The sequence below is a fragment of the Catharus ustulatus genome, chromosome 2 (genome assembly GCF_009819885.2).
Source record: "Catharus ustulatus isolate bCatUst1 chromosome 2, bCatUst1.pri.v2, whole genome shotgun sequence".
Taxonomy (NCBI): Eukaryota; Metazoa; Chordata; class Aves; order Passeriformes; family Turdidae; genus Catharus; species Catharus ustulatus.
In genome coordinates, this window is record NC_046222.1 from 4491651 (window position 1) to 4511847 (window position 20197).

The window sequence follows — 20197 nt, forward strand, 5'->3', positions numbered from 1 at the left end:
TCTGTGCTTTGGGCAATGTGTGCCCCACCACGGTGCTGCCCTGGGATCCCCTCTGTGGCCACCACCTTGCTCTGGGCTGTGCCCATGTGTGGGCCAGGTTTGCAGAGGGCAGGAGGTGAGAGCCAGTGGCAGTGCTGCCTCCCCAAGCTGTCCCTGTGTCCCTGTGCCCCTGTGCCCCTGTGCCTGCTGACTGACAGGACTGTGGTTTTTGCTCCACTTGTTGCTGGCAGCAGCAGCAGAGGGAGGAAAGTTGCCTTCAATGAGTGGTGGGAGCCTCTGGTTGCTGGGGCAACCACAGGCAGTCTCAGCCTGTTGGCTTCCCTGCAGGAATGGTGTGGGGAAGGGTTAATCAGGGGATTTATCCAGCCCAGGATGGAGAGGGGGCTGAGCTGTGGAAAGCTGCTTTGGGCACGGCAGTCTAGGGATGGGCATTGTGCTTGCTGGCTGGCAGCTGGGCTGGGCGAGGCAGGCAGAGCTCAGGAGGAGCTGTGGTGGGGTTTGCTCCTGCCTCGGGTCTTCCCAGGCTTTGTGCTTCCCTGCTGGGGCTCTGGGGCCTCCAGGGCTGTGTGAGTCCTATTGGCAGGGCAAGGATGCTAATTCCCCAGGGAGGTACTCTGACAAAGCCAAGTGAGGCTGCACAAGCAGGGAAGTGCTGGCTGCTCTTGGGTAGCACAGAGGAGCTTCTCAGGCACTGTTATATTAAGGGATGCTTTTTCCCTGTTGGACATGTGATTCCTCTTGGAGATCAGAAGGTACCCAGCACTAGCAGGGTTCAAGGCTCTCCAGGTAGGTTAAAAATAAAGCAGGCAGTATCCATTTGTCAATACCCATTTGAGAAAGAGTTTCTGCTGTTTAAAGGTGTAATTTCCTTGCCTTTTTTACCACAAATAGAAGCCCTAAATTAGCTATGTACCTCCAGCAATTTGTCCAGTGGCATCTGCTCTCAGACTAGGGCTGCATGTGAGCTTGTGCAGAGGTAATAACACATGGGAGGTGAGCTACATGCTCATGTCTGCCCATATTCTGCATGCAGGTGGTTCATGCTGTTCATATATGTACACAGAGCCCTTGTTTTACCGAAATAAGGAATATACTTAATATGAACATGGAACATAACATGCTAGTTGTGAGCAGCTTGGGCACTTGATCCTTCCAGGGAATGGACTGCAAGGAATGTCACGAAACTCTTTGTGTATGTAGATGAAAATGTTGCAGCAGACTGGTGGAGGAGTGGTAAATGGGGAGCAATTATGTGAAGCATCACCATGCTATCCTTTGCTAAGGATTCGGGACCACCTCATCAGGATGGGCGTTCCTGTGAGTACTAGTCAGCTTTGATGAGTTGCAACTGGCTGTCAAGCACTGCCTGCAGTCACAGGATATTCATTGTGGCTCCAGCAGGCTTCCTTGTGGATTTTTGATCCCTACAGAGTCTCTGCTGAAGCACTGAGAAAAAATGGATGGTGGGAATTTAAATGTAATAACCTTCAAGGACAGACTAGAGGCTGAGGAACTTGGAATGTGGTTCATCACTGTGTCTGAGTGCTGCACAGTGCAGGACCTGGAGGGCATGTGAGGAGGTTAAAGGTAGCTTTTTACCACTTCTGCACTGGCTTACCCATAGCTGCTCCTGTTGTTTTGCCCACTGTGTGTGTCTCTCTTCAGAGTGCAGCTCTCCTACTCTATGCATGTCTTTAAAAATCCCAGCAGGATCCTGGGAGCTCTGTGGAAGAGTTCACGGCCCAGCTGCACTTAGGGCTGTTCTGCCAATGCACAGGTGTGTGTAAATTACAGCTGAGCACTGTGCAGGATGTTTGCTGTGTACTGGAAATATCCCAGACATTCTGTGCCAAAACAAACAGGCACCAAGCTGCCTTTGGGCTTGGAGTTTGTTTGTTTGTATTTGGTTGTAAATTATAAATTTGAAGTTGACTTGCCTTTTTTTTTTTGTTTTGTTTTGTGTTTCCTTTTTCCTTTTGCAAAGTGATCCCACAAATTTCTACACTAATCATTCCATGGTTGGTTTGCTTCCATGGGGAGTTGACCTTTGTCACACAGTCTCGCCAAGATGCTCATGCATCTCCAAATAATTAGCACATATGCACAGCATTCCTTCAAGGCTCCTTCCCTGGAGTTGTCTGTGCACTCACAGAGCCCCACATGGAGAGCAGCATCCACGGGTTTTGGAAGCACGTGGCTGATTTATCAATAGCCCTGGGTTAAAGATGTTTCATGTCTGTAGAAACTACATCAGTACGTTTCAAAAATAAACTCTGTCCTTCTGTTTAAGGACTGTTGTGCATGTCCAGGAGCTTTTGCACGTGTAACAGAAAGATGTTACCATGTACTCCTTTTTCTTGTCATTTTGTGCCTAGATTAGAGAAGCTCTGTTCCAGATTCTTTCCTCCTAGCCCCACTGACAAAGATAAAATGCAAGGACACAGAAATTGCAGAAGTGCAGAGGCAGACACCACGCATCAAGCAGGATGACATCTGTGGTTGATAGGAATTCACATAACTCAGAGTGCAAGTGGGCTGATGAGGAAGGGAGCTGGAGGCTAAGGCAGGGGCTGGGGAGTGTGTTTTTCTTGCAGTAACCTCTCTCCTTCTTCTCCTCCTTCTGTCTTTTCTAGGCAGAACAGGGCTGCTTGCTGATCTCTTGCCCAGTTTTGCTGTGGAGATTATGCCAGGTATTCAGTCATTTCACCCTTAATAGTCCATTCCTCTGTCATCTTGTCTGTTTATCCTTCTGCAGCATCTTCATGTGGTGTGTGTTTCACTTGAATGTGCATTTTATCTGGGGATTTAAAGAGAAGAGTCTGTCCCTTGCTGGGAAAGTGCTGGGTTCAGACCTGAGAGCGCTGATGCTGGGCCATGCTGGGAGCCAACATACAGAGATGGTTGATGTCATGCCAGGATCAGTGTGAGAGCAGAAATGCCAGAGCTGCTCTGGGGAGGTTTTCTATCAAGATCTCTGCTCTCCCCCTGCTAGCACAGAGGAAACTGCTGGAGCCTGTGAGACCCCACAGCCCTGCTTGGCTCTGTGTGTCAGCTGCTCCTGTGCAGTCACTCAGCTCCACCATCACCACAGATGGTGGCACAGGAGGTGCTGGGAATGGAGCATTGGCTAGCAACCCATCAGTGGCACAGCCCCTCTTGTGCTGCACAGCCAGGCCATGATCTTGGTATCACCAGGTGGCTGTACCCAACTTGAGAGCTCTGTGCCTTTGATAAATCCCTTGCTAGCCAAATCTAGTGAGAGCCATCAATTGTGGCACTCAGTTGTGACAGAGGCTGTGCAACAGATTGTTTTTGAAGGGGAAAAGCTGTGAGAATATTTAGCCCTTGAGTCATCTGATCATTCCCTGGTGGTGCCCGAGGAGCATTTCTTTCACACGTTTGTGCAAAAATGCAACTCCACATAAATGTGTGAAGCTATTTTTGAGCCTGTCCCAGAGATGCAGAGAGAAGGCAGACACTCACCCACTTCCAGTGTAACCCAAAGCTCCCTAGAATTCCTGCATGGCAGGAGAGGGATTGGTCTTTTCAGCATAGATAACAGTTGATTCTCTATTGCCTAACACTTTTCTCCCCGTTATTTAGAATTTATATTTAATGGGTATAAAATTATGATGTGTAGGCCAGATGTCTTTCTGGTGCCCTCTCAGCATGGGTGGACAACAAGAAAGTGTGAAATGCAGCAGCAAACCACATTTCAGCTGTTGGTGTTGCCTGTTATATGAGTAAAGAAAAGCAGATACTTCTGCAGTCACAAACCAGTAGTTTCCAAACAGTGAGGACACAGAGTGTGTCAGCTTGGTAGTCATTTGAATCTCAGCATCACACAGTTATATCAGGAACTGGTTGAATCCCGTAAAGGAAGAGCCAGCAGGCTCTTTTTTGCTGTTTTCTTAGCCTCATTAGAAAAGGAAATGGTCCAACTTCCTGGGAAGTGAAATCTTGACTCACAGGTCTCTGTGGCCGGAACACTGATTTCAGACTTCCACTTTATATGCTGAGTGAGTATCCTGCAATGTGTAATGTACACACTAACCTGACCCTCTTTTGTATTCCCAGAATGTTTTCAGGGAGACCACAGATACACTTCTAATGGACTTGCTGTCTGTTTTTCCCTCTACCAGGCATCTATCCTTTATGGAGTGGTAGTAAACTGTTCACTAATAGCTCTGGAGATCTCGCATCTGAGTTTCACTGGATGGCTGTGGCTGGCCACTTGTGTCAAGCAGTACTGTTTCACCTCTTTCTCTGTGTCCATGATGGTTGTAGAAAACAAGATGAGAACACAACAAAGAAAAAGCCTCCAAGCTGTTGCTTACATTGGCATAGATTAGGAAGTACAGGGCTGGAAAGGATAGTCTGGCTCCCTATCTTGCATTCTGTCCCCAGCAGCATGTAATTTTATCCTTTCTATAAGCTTAGCAATTTTAGGAGTAGCCTAAGGTTTGGCCTTTTTCTTTCCCATTGGAACACTTTCTTTGATGGGCTTCTTTTAGCTTTTCTCTACATCACTTAACATCTATTTCTGTCCATTTATGTAAGATCTTCAACTATAATACCTGCTTTTCCTCCTGCATTTATCCTCCTACCATATTTATAGGCAGGAGCTACATCTTCCCTCAGCCTTCTGTTTAATAGAGTAACTCAGCAGGCTTCAGCTCCCCTGCTGCCAGGCAGGCTCCAGAGTCTCTTCATCCCTCAAATCCCTGCTCTCCATCAGCTCCAACCTAAATTTGCCTTTTCTGCTGCAAAGATGACCAGAGCTGTATAACATCAGTAACTTCAGATGAAGCAACGTGGAGAGGAGGCCGTGTGTGATGACATTGATATTTCCTTAACACTGCTGGAAATTCTTCCCTTATTTGGCCTGCATTTGCTATTTTTGGTGGTTGTATTGTGTGAGTGATGACAGTAATCCTATGGATACTGGATCATTTCTCTTGTTTTTTAGTTCTTTTCAACCACTGAAGTCCTGTTCAGAAAAAAAATAGTTCTTGATCTTTGAACCTGTGACACTGAAAGTATTGCTGCATTCTTTGAAATTCAGGATAATACTGCATTTCACATTTCCTATTGTAGACCCAAAGACAGCTGGCCCTTTGTATGACATGTCCCAGCCTTTAGTGACAATGCATCCCTACTGCTTACTGTCATGATATTTTAACACATTCTTATTTTCTGTGTCAAGGTAATTTCTGAAAATATTAAACAAAGCAGCTGCTACAAGCAGAACTTGAGGGACTTTGTCAGTAATCTCTCAGCTCTTGCTTTCCCATTCATGAATGCTTCCCTTCTGCCCTTTCCTTACTTGTTAGCTGAATTTTTCTCTGCATATAGTAGGTTCAACACCAAAAAATTATTCCAGAGGGACCAAAATTAAATGCAAATTTAAATGAAATTCATCTGTGTCAGCCAAAAGAGAAATAAAGAATTAAAAAAAAATTCCACTTCACACTTCTGAAGTGTTTTGATTTGCAGATGCCAGATCTTTGACTGACATTTTTCAAAGGAAATTTTAAATTCTAGATTTAAAATGGCATTTTTTAAAAGGATAATTGTTTGTAAAAGAGTTAAGGAAAGCTCCAACAAAATAAAGAATCCTACTTTTGTTCAAACAGAACACTGTGGATGGATCAAAAATGACACTTCTTATTTTTGTGTTGTATTAAGAACTAGGAAAAATTCTATTTTGAATGGTTTAAGTGAAACATTTTTCCTTGACTTTTTAGCTTAGCAACACAGGTGAGGGGCGCACTGTTTTTTCAGTCTGATTCTTCATGCACATTGCAATCCTTGTGTCAATACTTCTTCATCTCAAATAATAATGTACCAGCAGACTCTTTTTGCTGGACTTCTATTTGGAAATTGTGATCTGCTGCTTTTTTCCTCTGAAGTGGAGATAAACCCTTTCCCATTGCAAAGCAGCCCCACCACGTCTTTATTTGCTTTTTGCCATTTCTCCAAGGTGGTTGTACCTGGGTGCACCTGAAGTCTTTTCCCCACCAGCAGTCTTGCTTTGAGATAGATTGGTGCATTTCTCTGACATAAAACCAGCTCCAGGCATTCTGTATGTTCAGTCTTGTAATTTCTTGGTCCAGATGCGCTCACTGATCATTTCTTTAGTCTGTGGAATTCCTGTGTTGGCAGTAAGTGCTGCCTGGCACAGGCTGAGCCCTGCTCCCACCAGATTTTCCAGCAGCAAAGTTGGAGAAACCTTTTCTCCGTCCCCTTCCCCTTTAAGCCCCATCCTGGTTTTTGTGGGCCAGTTCTTGCTGCTTTCATTTGTAGGGTGTTTTTCAGCCCTTTGGGGGCCTGGCACACATCATCTGAGGCTTCAATGGGTGAGGAAAAAAGTGGTTGTTAGGTTTGTTGGCTGGCTGTGGCGCCTGAATAGGATGTTCATTCGGCACATTCAAAAGAGGCATAATTGCATGCGTAGGCCTGATGCGAAGGGGCAGGCCTGGCTCGTTTACTGGGCTATTTATAGCCTGCTTTTCACCATCCTTTGGCCCATTAAAACCAGAAAGTGGGTAGGGAACAAACACATAAGCAGAGCATGAACATGGCCAAGAAGAATGAGTCTTTGATGAGGTCCAAGTGCTAATGGAGCACGTCCTGCAGTGTTGGCGCAGGTCTGCTGTGGGGTGAAGGGTTTCTGCCAGGGGAGCCAGGGCTGCTGCCTCTGTGCTGTTCTCCTCTCAGCCAGCCAGAGGTGCTGCCAGGAGGGACCACATCTCTGTTGCTCATTTCTCACTGTCCTGTGCCATTTCTGCTTTGACACAAGAGGAGGAGTAGACCTAGTCCTAGACCCACGGGGAGTTGGTTCATTCTGTTATTCACCTGTGTGTTTTGTCCCCATGCTCTCTGCTGGGAGGATGTTGCTGACGTTCTCTTCCACAGCAATGTGCAGTCCTGTAAGTATCTCCCTTTCTCCCCTTGTTTTCCAGAGTGGGTCTTTGTGGGCCTGGTGATCCTGGGGGCGTTCCTGTTCTTCCTCCTGGTGGGGATCTGCTGGTGCCAGTGCTGCCCGCACAGCTGCTGCTGTTACGTCCGCTGCCCCTGCTGTCCTGAGTCCTGCTGCTGTCCCCGGGCACGTGAGTGACCCTGCCCAAGCCTGGTGCAAATCTTCTTCCCTTCTACTTCTGCTCTCTGGCAGAACAGGAGGAGAATCTGCTAATACTGCTTCCTTTGCCCTGAGCACTTTGCTTGACTAGAGAACTGGTTCTTAGGGAGTGAAGCATCTGACCTATTACTCAATGGTTGAATGCTCAAAGTTAATTACAAATGTAATTCCCCAAGCTCTCCCTGCCTTGGCAGCTGTGCCTGCTTTTCCAAAGTGTCATGCTCCCATTCCAAAGTTGTTGTTGTGTCAGTGAAATGTTGCGGGTCAGAGCTAAGAGCATCCTGGGAGGTTTCTTCCTGGCAATGCAAATCAACTGTCCTCTACAACAGTGCAAAATCCTTGCAACCCAGCAAGGTTCCTGGTCAGGCTCAGTCAGATCTGTCAAGTTCCATGAGCCTCATCCTGCTGCTTGAGTCATCAGTTATTTTTAAAGCTGAACTGCCACTAAATCATGGCAGCGGTAATGCTGGCTGTAACACCCGCAGTGTCTTTCTGGGCATCTCACAGTGCCATTATTATTATATGCACTATTATTACATGCAGTACAAATTTTAAAGTCTCCTCAGTACCCTTTGAGGCTTAGAGAAGTTTGGCTTGGTCCTTGTTAATTCATTGGTGTGGTTGTCTCCTGTGGGGTTGCATGTTGGTGCAGGTTTCATCCACGTGTCCAGAGGATCTGTGGGGGGCTGGTGTGTGATGCTGACTCTTGTTCTTTTTCTTTTTCAGTGTATATAGCAGGCAAAGCAGCAAAAGCTGGGTACCCTCCTGCAGTCTCTGCCATGCCAGGTCCATACTACATCCCCAGTGTTCCTGTAGCTGGTGTGCCATCTCCTGCTGTGCTGATGGATAAGTCACACCCCCCTCCCTTAGCCCCAAGTGAGGCCAGTGGGGGAAGCCAGAATGGTAATTTGCAGTGCCAGGCACAACATTCAGTCCTTTTACTGGGAGTAGGGCTGGGAAGGGGAGGAACAATTGTCAGTGATTGAGTGGTGTGAAGAGAAGAAACACAGGGAAACTGCATTTTCATCCTGTCTCTGACAATGACATTTGCATTAGGGCCACATGGTCTAACTTGTCTGGGACCATCAATGCAGAGTCAGTTTGTGGGTGCCTAATTAGGCCAGCAGGGAATGGGAAGCCAAGTTCCTGTGCAGGACCCCTCTCATTACTGCTGCAGATGTTCACTTGTAGAGGACAAAAGGATGAAGATGATTTCAGGAGAGCAGAGGCAGGAGCCATTTTCCCCTTAGAGCTGATGCTTTTCAGACTGCTTTCTCTTTGTAAACTGTCCTTCCAGCCCTCTGTATGGTGCTCCTTGGCCTCTGGCAGCAGTTTTTGCTGCAGCATGTTTTACTGTCCCCATGGCATTTTTGGGCAAAGTAATCCCTTAATATTTCTGCTCGAGATCTTTTGGGGCTGGACCCTGTCCTCTACTGTACAGAAGTCAGTAGGTCACTTTTTTTGTTCAGCCTTTGCATTTGTGAAAGGTGAGTGATGAAAGGCTTCTGACTAGAAAAGAGTTGAGGATGAGTGTCAGACCTGGAGTGTCAGTGTGATGGGGAGGGTCACTTCTGCTACTGCAAAGGAAGCTGCCATTAAGGAGAAAACAGGGCAGCTATTTAGCCACATGCATTTCAGGGTCAGAGTGGCTCTCTAAATCAAAAATTCTGCAGCAGAAATTACTCTCACCAATGTAGAGTCATCACTGACCCAGCTACATGTCTGATTTCAAAGCACCACACTAAGTATCAGTTGTTGAATTAACTCATGACAATGTGTTGATAAAACACATCTGAAAAGACAAGATGAAGTAGCATCATTAATTAAGCTTCTGAAACAACCCTGCACATGCTTCCGCTGCCCCAATCAGTATATTAACTTCTCTGGAATTACAAAAAGTATTTTCTTTCAGCAATCATACTTTTTTTTGGCCACTGAAATCAAAACAGAGCTCTGGAATGGAGCATTTTGAAATAGGAAATAAATCAATCACTGATCCAACGCAGAATGTATCCGATTCAAAAACCTTTGTCAGAAAATGATGAATGACACCCCAGTGCTTCAATTTCTTTCTCCTGTGAAAAATGTCACTGCACATAGAGTGTGGTGTTGGTTGTGGGAGCTCCAGGGATTTTTTAAGAGTCAGATCACAGCTCCCCAGTCTTGTCTCTGCTAACAGGGCACAAGTTCAGAATAAAAAACAGTGCATATGTTTGGTAGCCAAATGGAATGGCTCTTAGGACCCCATGATCCTTACACCTTAATATATAAGGCATCCAAATCAGGTGTCTGGACTCAACCCCTCACCTCAGGACTTGACAAGAAATAGTATATATGGCAAATAAAAACATTATCACAGAGCTTTAACCTTTGTGGCAAGACAACAGAGATTCTTAAACTTTAAAAAAAATTAGTTAATCTTTTTTGCAATAAAATGGACAAACCGTTGGACAAACCAATCATGGACCTATTGTTCAAGGTGCTTGAACTGTGGAGCTAAGGGAGAATTGTAGCCTGTACTCTGTTCTTTTGCTCTTAAGGTCCTCCACAATGCCAGAATATCCCCTAATGACAGGCTGTAGAAGAGAAAACATTGTGTGGCTTTTCCAAGCTATTTATTTGTTTGTTGGCCAGGCAGCAAGCTAAACAAAACAGGTAATGGTTGAGTTTATAATAAAAGCCTTTCTTAGAAGGAGAATAAAAAGCCTCTGTTGTCCTCCACACAGCTGCTGTAGGTCTGGTCTGAAATCTTGTATCTCTGGGACTTCCACCTTTCTGTCAAGTCCATTTTAAAAAATGGGATTGGAAGTGCTGGGGAACAGAGACTGGAGGATTCTGTAATTCTGGCTAAAATGGTATCCTTTACCCTACACAGATTCTGTGCTTATAAATGACCCCTGTGAGGAGATCTAGTGAGCAAACTGAGGCCTGAGGATATTTAGAAAATCTGTCTGGGGTTACATAAAAGCTATGTGGCAAAGCTCAGATTAAGCCTAGGAACTCAATCCTAAACTTACAGCTGAATGGAGAAAAAATAAACCCAAAACATTTAGCTCTCTTATTTAGAAGAGTGTTGACAACAGATAAGTTAGGATTTATGCTCTATTTTAAACACAGTGGTTACCTAGAGACTCTTGCATAGATCCTATAAACTCTGCACACAGGGAAGCTTTTGGTCCTAGATCTTCAAACTAAAAAGGGTATAAGGATGAGACATCATTTACTTCCTAAACATACTTGTCTGAAAAAAAATAATAGTTTTGTCCTTTCTGGTGAGGGAGACAGCTTACAGTTTTGGCTGAGTTGGTTCCACCCACAGAAAAATAAAAATAGTGTCTAGTTAAATACAAATTAAACATTAGAAATTTATGAACTGTTCAAGAGAAGAAAATATGGGAAGAATGTTCCATGCGCTTTCGCTTCAGCAAGTGGTTCTGGACATGTGGTCAACATCTCTGCAATTTTATTTCTTTGTAATTAAAATGGGCTTAAAATGATTCAGACTTGATTAAAGGATTATGGCAATTTACAGATGAAGAGTGTGAGGAAGAAACAATATCTTTGGTTCTCAGCTGAAGGAATAATGAAGAGATTTAATAAGTTGAACATTTGGTATAATTATTAGAAGTATTTAATAAACAAACGTAGAGACAAAACTGCTTCCTCTGTAGTGGAAAATACTTTTTATGAGCTATTCATTGTCATCTTTGCAGGTTAAAATCCAAAATTAATTTCTAGATACTTGCAGAACTAACCAAGAAATTAATTTGCCTTTTGATACACAGCTGCAATAGCAAGTTTAGTATGAAGCTAGCGTGAAGCTTAGCTAATTCTCCATCAGTTCCAGGAGCTATAGAGGTTGCACAAATTGATGTTTGGCACAGGCTTAGTGTGAGCAGTGGCTCTGGTGAGACAGAGTCTGGAAGCTGCCTGTTCAAGTTCCCCAAAGGTTATGAGTAGGTCAGAGTGGTTTGCTGGCCTGTGTATAAATGAGCACATTAGAAGAAAGAATGGTGGGAGGCCTCTTTCCTGGCACGGTACCAGACAGAAGTGAGGTACCAGCCATGATGGTGAGGTGGAGATTTGCCCTTGCTGCTCATTCTGAGTAGAGCTGTCACTTCTGAGGCCAGTCAGTCCAGCCTCACTTGAGGAGACCAGCTGTGTTTCCACTTCGGGAGGCAGAGGCAGGATTCCTTGTGTTCTGTAAACCACTGTCTGCATTTCCAGCCACTGTGCGCTCACCGGGATAATAAACCACACTCTGTTGTCAGCTGAGCTGTCTGGAGGCACATTAAAAGAAGGACCCTGGTAGACCCCTACTATATTTTTAGATTCTATACCATTCCTAGGTGCAGACACACAAGGTAATATCTCAAAATCATTTATCTTATACATGTGCAGTCCAAACAGTAAAGCACTTTGATCTGAAGCAATCTGTGGGGTTGTGGGAGGAATCCCTCTACCCATTGCTATGGCACAGCCATTCCTGAAGCAGAGCATGGTTATTTCCTAGTGCACAGACACATGCACAGCAGTTTAGGACAGGAGGTGCCTAAGAATACCTCTGCCAAGTCCTTGCTCAGCCCACACAGCACATACTATGCGACGTACTACCGAACCCATATGTTAATAGCTCGATGTGTTGCGGTGGTGAGGGATAAAACAGAAGGAACAGGTTGGCTCAGAAGCACTGTCCAAGTGTTTGAATTGTTCCTCAGCAGGAGCATTCATGAAACACTGCAGTATTCCCACAAGGGAACATGTTAACCCCTTGCAAGGCAGGCAGGCTCCATTTTCTAATGCTAAGTTAATTGTCCTTATGATGGTTCTCTAATAAGGCTGAATTTGAGGGGTTGTAGTCCTCTCTTGCTAGACCTGAATTTCTGTCAATCCTGAAATAGATCCAGGCTGAGACTTTTCTTAAAAAATCTGCTGTAAAAACCTTATTTTCTTCAAAGAAAGAGTGGAAATGTGGAGTTCTTGCTGACCATAGACCTGTCTTAAGATAGTCAGGCTGTTTGTAGCTATTGTTAGTAGGTGAAGTATGCATGGAACAAACCTGCAAGAGTTACATCTGCTTTGTCTCCAGGTATATAGGGCCTTCTTTTTCACACACAGGCACGTGGACAAGTGAAAAAGCTGTCCAAACTTCGCAGAAGTCAAGCATTTCATGTCTAAGATACATACCTTTTCTGTAAAGTTAAGCTTGTAAAGAATCCCAGAGCAGTTTCACAGCTACCAGTGACCTGGTTGGCCTCATCCCTGGAGTCAGGATAAATCTCAAAGCAGTGTGATGTGCTCTGTGGGACTTTGTGTTTCCTTCTGTATTCTCTGGAGCTTCTGCCACACGCTCTTCAACCTGTTTGAGGAAAATTCCTGGGGGGTGGGAGGGTGGAGTGGTCTTGCATTGTGCCAACTCCCAAGTGCTCAGCCACCTGCTTCTCCTGCAGACTGAGAGCTTAGAGGAAGTCTGATCTTCTAGGACTGCTTCTCCCATACCATGACAAATCCTTTCAGTAGTGCTGAGGAAGGAGAAATGAGTTCTGCTTTTCTCTCTGCCATCATCTGTGGGAGTTGGAATCGCTCTGTGGCAATGAGGGGGTTGCTTTTGTTTTAGCTGGGCAAAGAGGGCTAACTGCAGAGCAAGCCTGTCTCACACGAGGGAAGCTGAGGTGCTCTGAGGATGTCCCACCATGCTCAGTGACTGGATGCACTGGGTTGCACAAATTTGGCATTTGCAAACTTTTAAAATGATGCAAGTTCTTACAACTTCACATCCCACACTGTAGACTAATATCTTGCGAAGCAGCGACTGACTCAGTGTGTTTTGACGCAGCCTACCTGCCTGCAGACGTGAGCTCAACTGTAGAAGCAGTGTTGTGGGAAAGGCTCCTTACTCTTACATGGGTTTTCCTCTAATATTTTGTTTTTTCTCCCCAGCAGTGCGCAAGGGGTACAGGATCCAAACTGACAAGGACAGGGATTCCATGAAGGTGCTGTACTATGTGGAGAAAGAATTGGCTCAGTTTGACCCAGCTAGGAGGATGCGAGAACGATGTGAGAAACAAGCATGGTTTGATTTTTTTTTCCCACTGACCTAAGAAAGACTGGAAAATTAATAGTTAAAAGTTCACTTGCTTTGCCACAGAGTCAGCCCCCAGGATAATCTAATTGGGACGGATAAAGTCTAGATTTTAGGTATTTACAGGTATGTTCTGATTTTCAAGGTCTAGTGCTTACCTAATCATTTTTAGAGAAAAGTGAGGGATACTGAAAAGCTCATGAAAATTGTCCTCTCATATAATTAAACTTTGGGATCATCAGCATCTGAAAAGCCAAGTCCCTACTCATACCTCCTACAGCCTGTGGTGTGATAACAGCTGGGATATTGCTTTCACAATTTCTTCGGAGTGTGGTGTCTGTAAATTCCCAGCATGGCAAGATAAGAGAGGGATGATTTTATTGAAAGTGTGTTTTATGGGCTGCAGTGACCACAATATGGCTTGGAGGAAGTAGGAAGTTTGTTTGGAGTGCCTGTTGCCCTGCAGAAGGAGCAGGGGGGTGCAAACTCAGAACTGAGCTTCTGTGTGGAGCTCCTCAATGTCTTCCCATAGCCTCTTGTAAGCTTTATTTCCTTCAATAAAGGCCAAGGCTGCACTGAATATGTGTCACAATACAAATTCAGGTGAGGATTTTTCTACATTAGGAGGCAGAGGTGCAGAATGGGACAAAGTGTGTGGGGAGGGCTTGCAGTGCTGCCCCTTGTCCTGTGGCTGCTGTGTGCAGAGGACAGTGCCTCTGGACAGGGCTCAGTTCCTGTGGGCAGCACACAGATCTAACCCACGTTAGGCACTGCTAGAGGCTCACTTAAAACAGGCATGTGAGATCCTAAAAATCATTGAAGGGAAGGGCTTTAAGGAATGACACTACATCAAAGCTCTGTACAGATTAGGCATAACGAACAAATTATATGTACTTCTAAAACAGTCATTGCTGAGCACACAGTCTTCTCCACCCACAAGATTTACTATAAAAAGACCTCTGCAGATTGGTATGTCAGCCCTACAGATGTCAGTGTGCTTGATGAGGTAGAGACTGACAGTGATTCAGACAGACTTTTACTTTTCTCTTAATCTTTTTTTGAGGGGGTTGCTTTTGTTTTAGCTGGGCAAGTCAGGCCAAATCCAGAGGCAGCCTGTCTCACACCAGGAAAAGGGGAGGTGGCACAACTGTAGTGCTGTAGTGATGTCCCACCAAGCTTGGTGACCACCTTGGAAGGGCAGGGAGCTCACACGTGCTGCTGAGGGGAAGCTCTTCTGAAGGCTGAACTCAGAACACAGGCACCTCATGCCATTTGTGATACCCTCAGAATCCCTGCCTGGCTGCCATCGGGTGATGCCCATATAATTTGTTTCCTGCAGATAACAACACAGTGTCTGAGCTGAGCTCTCTGCACGAGGAGGACCTGAACTTCCGCCAGCCCTACCGGCAGGCGCGGAGGAAACCTCTGCCCCCCGCGGGGGACATGGACGGCGACGCCGAGTACTGGGCAGGAGTCGTGGGGGGAGGCAGCACCTCCAGGTCACAGGCTGTGTCTGATTACAGGGATGAGAGGGACAGCTATTGGCACAGGTAAGGGACACCACGTCAGGGGGCAGCTCGAGCTGGCAAAGTGGTAAAGAAAGCAGAAGGGACAGATGGAGTGGTAGCTGTCCCCTATTTCCTGCTGTCCTTGTTCTGCTTAGCGGGAGAGAGGGGCTAGAGAGAAATAGGAAGTGTGGATATGTCGTTAGATGAGGTCAGAATGAAGCTGGTTGCCACAAGCCTGCTGAAGCTGACCCAGCTAGGTAAAGCTAGGTACAAGCCCCAGTCCCAGTGGGATGTAAAGTGAGATCGATAGGGAGCCAAGCCACCCTTCCCATAGTGGGAAAGTGCAAATCTTTCTCTTGAGCTCTGGGCCTGATGTCTCCAGCACTTCCCAGAGCTGGTGTGCTTTATTATATAGGAGTCACATCCTCCTGCTTTGGTGCAGCTAGACTGGTGCTCCAGGCCTAAAGGACTTGAAAGAGAAATAGCACAACCTTCCCTCAAGCAGCCCAGTATCCCAAAAGCAATGGCAGGAATTTCCTTCCTTCAGTACTGGGCTATTCTACCAGCTCACTGTCTTTAAATCAGCTTCTAAACTGCCCTGCTGTGAGCTTCTGTAGCTGGGTTCTTGGGTTTTTCCAGCAGGAAATACACCTACAAGCTCTAGGATGAAGGAGAAGCAGGTCCAGCCCTGCATATTGGAGGACAGGGGAGGTGCACCCTGGGGCTAACCTCAGGTAACATTAGACATGAAGAACCTGAGCCATCTGCACTAAGCTGCCTTTACAGTCAGCAGAGAGAACTGGGGTTTTCCAGGATGTGACAGATCTCTTCCTATGGAAGATGATAAAAACAAGCTGAGATGATTGATGCCCCCAGGAGGGCCTGTTTCCCTGCATTGTCTGTGCAGGCAGCCAAGGGGATGAGTGCAGCTGGCTCCTGCCCTCTAACTCTGCCTCCTCCCCGTTGCAGCCAGCAGAGATCCAAGTCGGAGATGCTGTCCCGGAAGAGTTTCTCGGTGGGAGTGCCGGCCGTGTCCATGGATGAGCTGGCGGCCTTTGCCGAGTCCTACAGCCAGCGGCCGCGGCGGGCGGACAGCCAGGAGCTGCGGCGCTTCGAGCGCTCCGAGTCGCACGGTGGGCGCGGCGCCGGGGCGCTGCCCCACCAGGACAGCTCCATGGAGGAGTACTACAGCAAGCGCTGCAGGGGCAACCGGGAGCCGCTGACGGACTCGGATCGGGGCTGGTCCTACAGCCCGCCCCGCAGACGGGCCCACGAGGAGAAGCACCTGCCCCGGCTGGTGAGCCGGACGCCCGGAGGGAGCCAGAAATACGATCACTCCTACCTCAGCAGTGTCTTGGAGAGGAAATCGCGGAGCTACGACGAGAGCGGTGACCACTGTGCAACCCCCTCGAAGCTGAGCTCACAGCCCAGCCAGAGGGGAGGCAGCACATACTATGCCTGGTCACCACCCTCCACCTACAAAGCCGAGAAGTCGCAGCCGCCGCCGCAGCAGTCGTCGTCCCCCGAGCAGGACGAGGAGGAGGAGGACAGCCTGCCTCCCTACAGCGAGAGGGAGCTGAGCCGAGGCCCTTCCTACAGGGCCAGGGAACAGGCCTACCTCAATGCCTCTGACAAGAAGAGGAAAAAGGACCCCAAGAAAACAGTGAGGCCATGTCTGGTGGTCCTGGTCCAAATAGGCTGAGCGGAGAGCCACCAGGCAGGGGTTACTAACCAGAGTTGATGGGCAAGGGGGTTTTTCAGGAGGGTAATAACACTTGGAATATGGGTGTCACTCCCTGGGGGGTGGGGGGAAGGAACTGTGGGGGCAGAAAGCCAGAACTCCTACACTCCTGCTCCTGGCTCCTCCATGGAGCTCCATGGACACAGGAGTCCATGATGGAGGAGAAAGGCAGGTATGCCTGGGATTGAGGAGCTAAGGGATGTCTTTGGCATCTGTGGCCTGATAATCCAAGGTGGTGGGAGTTTATCTAGGGTTCAGGAGGATTGTGGTAGGGAAGTTACCCAGACCTTACAGAAATTATAGAGCTTTGCTTTGGCCTTGATCCTTGTTCAGGAGGGGTTGAGAGGCTCTTGCTTGTCTGGACTGGGACAGAGCTGGTAGCAGGGGATGATGTAAGAGACATCTTTCTGAAAGGGGTGAGATCACAGACTCCCATGGGTACATGGGCCCATGGGCTTCTGTGGGGGCCATTCATACCAAAGGCATTCCTCACCCAGCATACCAGCAAGTGAAGAACATCCTGCCACAGTCCAGGCTAGTGAGGACTGATGAGTTCGTAGTTGCTGGAGAAGGGAATCCCCCATCTAACCCAGCTGGGGAAGTCTGCATGAGGGAGACCTTATCAGCAGAGTAGCTTGGCTGTGGGAGAGAGGACTGGATTGTGAGTGGACAAAGCTGTTCCTGTTTAGTTGTGTCTCTGTCAAACCTTTGTCTGTCCCTTTGTCTCTTCCAATGAGAGCTTTCCTGTTGACATTTAATCTTCTCTCTTTCCTCTCAGAATGATTTCCCAACAAGGATGTCCCTTGTGGTTTGAAGTTGTTGTGGACCTGTCATGTTGATGGGCTGGATATCATGAGGTGACTGCAGTGGAGAAGATGCAGAGCAACAAGCAAGACATGCCTCTGTGAACCTTTGCAGCCATCAGCCATGGACTGTTTCAATTTTTTGTTTCATCCAGGGGAGCTGAGGCTTTTGTAAGAGATGGACTCTGTGGACAGCACTCAGTCTCAGACTTTGGGAGTCTGCCAGGAAAATGAGGCTAGGGCTCTCTGTGGCACCCTGTTTTTCAGTGCCCTCCACTCTGTATTGGACAGCCACATGTCTACTGTTCCTGCAGCCCTGAACTACAAGTGAGGCTGCCTTTGTGCCTCTTGCCCTGCCCCATGTGCAGAGGGAGGCATGTGTACCTCTTGCTCTGTCTCCTCAGTTCTCTGTTTGGATCAAAATTGTCTCCATGCTTAAAGCCTTTTTTGTATCACCCCCATGCTGGGAGGAGGCTTTGTTCTTACAACTGCAGACTGCCTCCAGCTGATCAGTCCCTAAATCATGAAAGAAAATCCACATCCTTTCAGATACTGTAAGAAAATGACTGATGAGATGTTACCTTGATAAGGGCTGAATGGGGAAAGAGACAATTATGAGCTGGTTTGTTCAATATATTTAGTTCTGTTCGTTGTGTGATGAGAGTTGCAGGTGAGATTGATGTATTGTTTTGAAAGTGGGTCAAAGTAGCTTTTATTGTGATGAGAGCATGATTTGTTTCCTCCCTGCCCCCAACTGTGTTTTGTTTTGATGCTGTTGCATTTCCTTGCAGCTCGACTGTGACCCTGTAGAGCTTCAAGCTGGAGTACCTACTCCACTGTTGTAACAGCAGTGCTCCAGCCGTCCTAGTGCTCTGCTTCCAGCACCACCAGACACCTCTACCACTGTAGTGAGTGGCCTTTAGGTTTCAAGGAAGCAAAAAGGGGACAGTCTCAGTGAAAGGGCAGCTGCACACCTTCATCCTGTGCCACTGGTATCGCTCCTTTCTGGAAATAGTTTCCCAGGAGAAACTACTACTGAAGAGAGCAGTAACATCAGTGGGAAAAGAATAAGCACTGTGGGTGGATACAAGCTTTGAGAGTCATCCTTTTCACTTAAAACCATTCCACTCACTTTGGCTGGGATGTGGTTTTAGTGGCTGTTGTCTCAGGAATAGCTTTATTTAGAAGTGAGTGCTTCACATCGTTTGGAAGCCTGACATTCTGGTTTTCATAGGGTATTACGCTGTCATTTATTTAGCTGCTAAAATCATCATGTGAGGGAAGATGATGGGAACATTTTAAGGTCCATTTTAAGGTGTTTCTATTAAACCTAAAAACAACTTAGTGCCCTGTTGTGTTATGGACATTATCAGCCTCTGAAATGACATCTTTATTGTTCCTCTGGGAATTTGGGAAGCTGTCTGACCTCAGGTGCTCATACTGGCAGTACTGTTTGGAAAACAAGATGTATTAACATCACTGCAGTTCTTCATAAAAGTGATACATTAATTTCTGTAATGCTCCTTTGCCAGATAGTTCACCCAGTAGATTTGATGACAGTTTTCATGTGAGAAGGTGAGTTGATGAAAGGATGATGTTCTTCTCCCACACTCCTCTAGTGATGACTGTAATTTCGGAAATCCCAGTCCTGGGTCTTCTTGCCAGAGAGGGATTAGCCAGCAGGAACATACAATTGTGGAATTGCAGAATTGTTTGTGCAAGAGGTAGCCTTTAAACATTCTAAGATTTAAAGTTTCAACCTCCTGCCATGGGAAGGGATGTCTTCCACATATGAGGTTGCTCAAAGCCCAATCCAACTGGGCCTTGAACACTTTCAGGGATGGGACATCTGCAGTTTTTCTGGGCAACCTGTTCCAGTGCCTCACCATCCTCACAATAAAGAATTTCTTTCTAGTATGTAACCTAAAATTACCCTCTTATACTTGAAAATCAGTGCCCTGGTAAAAAGTATCTCCAGCTTTCTTGTAGGTCCCTCTAGGCACTGGAAGGCTCTAAGATCCCCACAGAGCCTTCTCTTCTCCAGGCTTAACAGCCCCAACTCTCTCAATCTGTCTTTATGGAAGAGGTGTTCCACCCCCTCTGACCATTTTTGTCTCCCTCCTCCAGACCTGCTCTAACAGGAACATGTCTTTGTGTGTGTGGCCTCAGAGTTGAACAAAGTACTCTGTGTGGGGTCTCAAGAGAATGGAGGAGAGGGAAATTCCACTCTTTGGCCTGCTGGTTCCACTTTTGAACCTGATGCAGCCCAGGATGTAAGCATGTGGCTGGCTCATGTCCAGTCTTCATCCACCACTATAAAATCATAGAATTGTAGAATGGTTTGGAAGACACCTTAAAGATCATCTAGTTCCCCAAGTCCAGCTCAGGGCTCCCAGTCCATTCTTCCCCCAGTGTGTATCAATACCAGGGGTTGCCCTGACTCTGGTGTAGCTCCCCACACCTGGCTGTGTTGAACTTTGTGAGGTTCTCATGATCCCACTCCTCAAGCCTGTCCCAGGGTCACTCTGGATGGCATCCCTTGCCTCCAGTGACACTGAGCCATTGACTGATGCTCTGGATGTGGCCTTCCAGCCAATTCCTTGTCCATCAACTAGTCCATCCATCAAACCCATCTCTCTCCAGGTTAGAAACTAAATGTTGTGTGGGATTGTGTCAAAGGCCAGAAGTCAAGGTGCACGACATCAGATGGATTTTCCTTATCCACCAGTGCAGTCACTCTGTCATAGAAGGTCTCCAAGTAAGCAGGTGTGACTTGTCCTTGGTGAAGCCATGCCAGCTGTCTTTAATCACTTGTCTCCCATCCACATGCCTTGAGATGGCTTCCAGAAGGATCTTTCAGGGCACAGGGGTGAGGCTGATTGGTCAAGAGTTCCCAGGGCTGCCTTCTTTTATCCCTTTAAT

General features: G+C 46.8%; 1 protein-coding gene across 8 annotated transcripts in view; it reads left to right on the forward strand.

The window, feature by feature from the left end:
* Positions 1-18406, forward strand: part of ILDR2 (immunoglobulin like domain containing receptor 2) — a 35473-nt gene extending 17067 nt beyond the window's left edge. For 2 of the 8 annotated variants that reach the window (XM_033051385.1, XM_033051381.2), the window contains exons 4-10: positions 2634-2690; positions 6966-7112; positions 7868-8044; positions 13082-13198; positions 14563-14773; positions 15701-16394; positions 17251-18406. In XM_033051385.1, the coding sequence (XP_032907276.1) occupies positions 2634-2690; positions 6966-7112; positions 7868-8044; positions 13082-13198; positions 14563-14773; positions 15701-16394; positions 17251-17286 (1439 nt within the window). In that variant the 3' untranslated portion in view covers positions 17287-18406. The other 6 variants (XM_033051384.1, XM_033051380.1, XM_033051383.1 and 3 more) reach the window with 5 other exon arrangements.
* The last annotated feature ends 1791 nt before the right edge of the window (positions 18407-20197 follow it).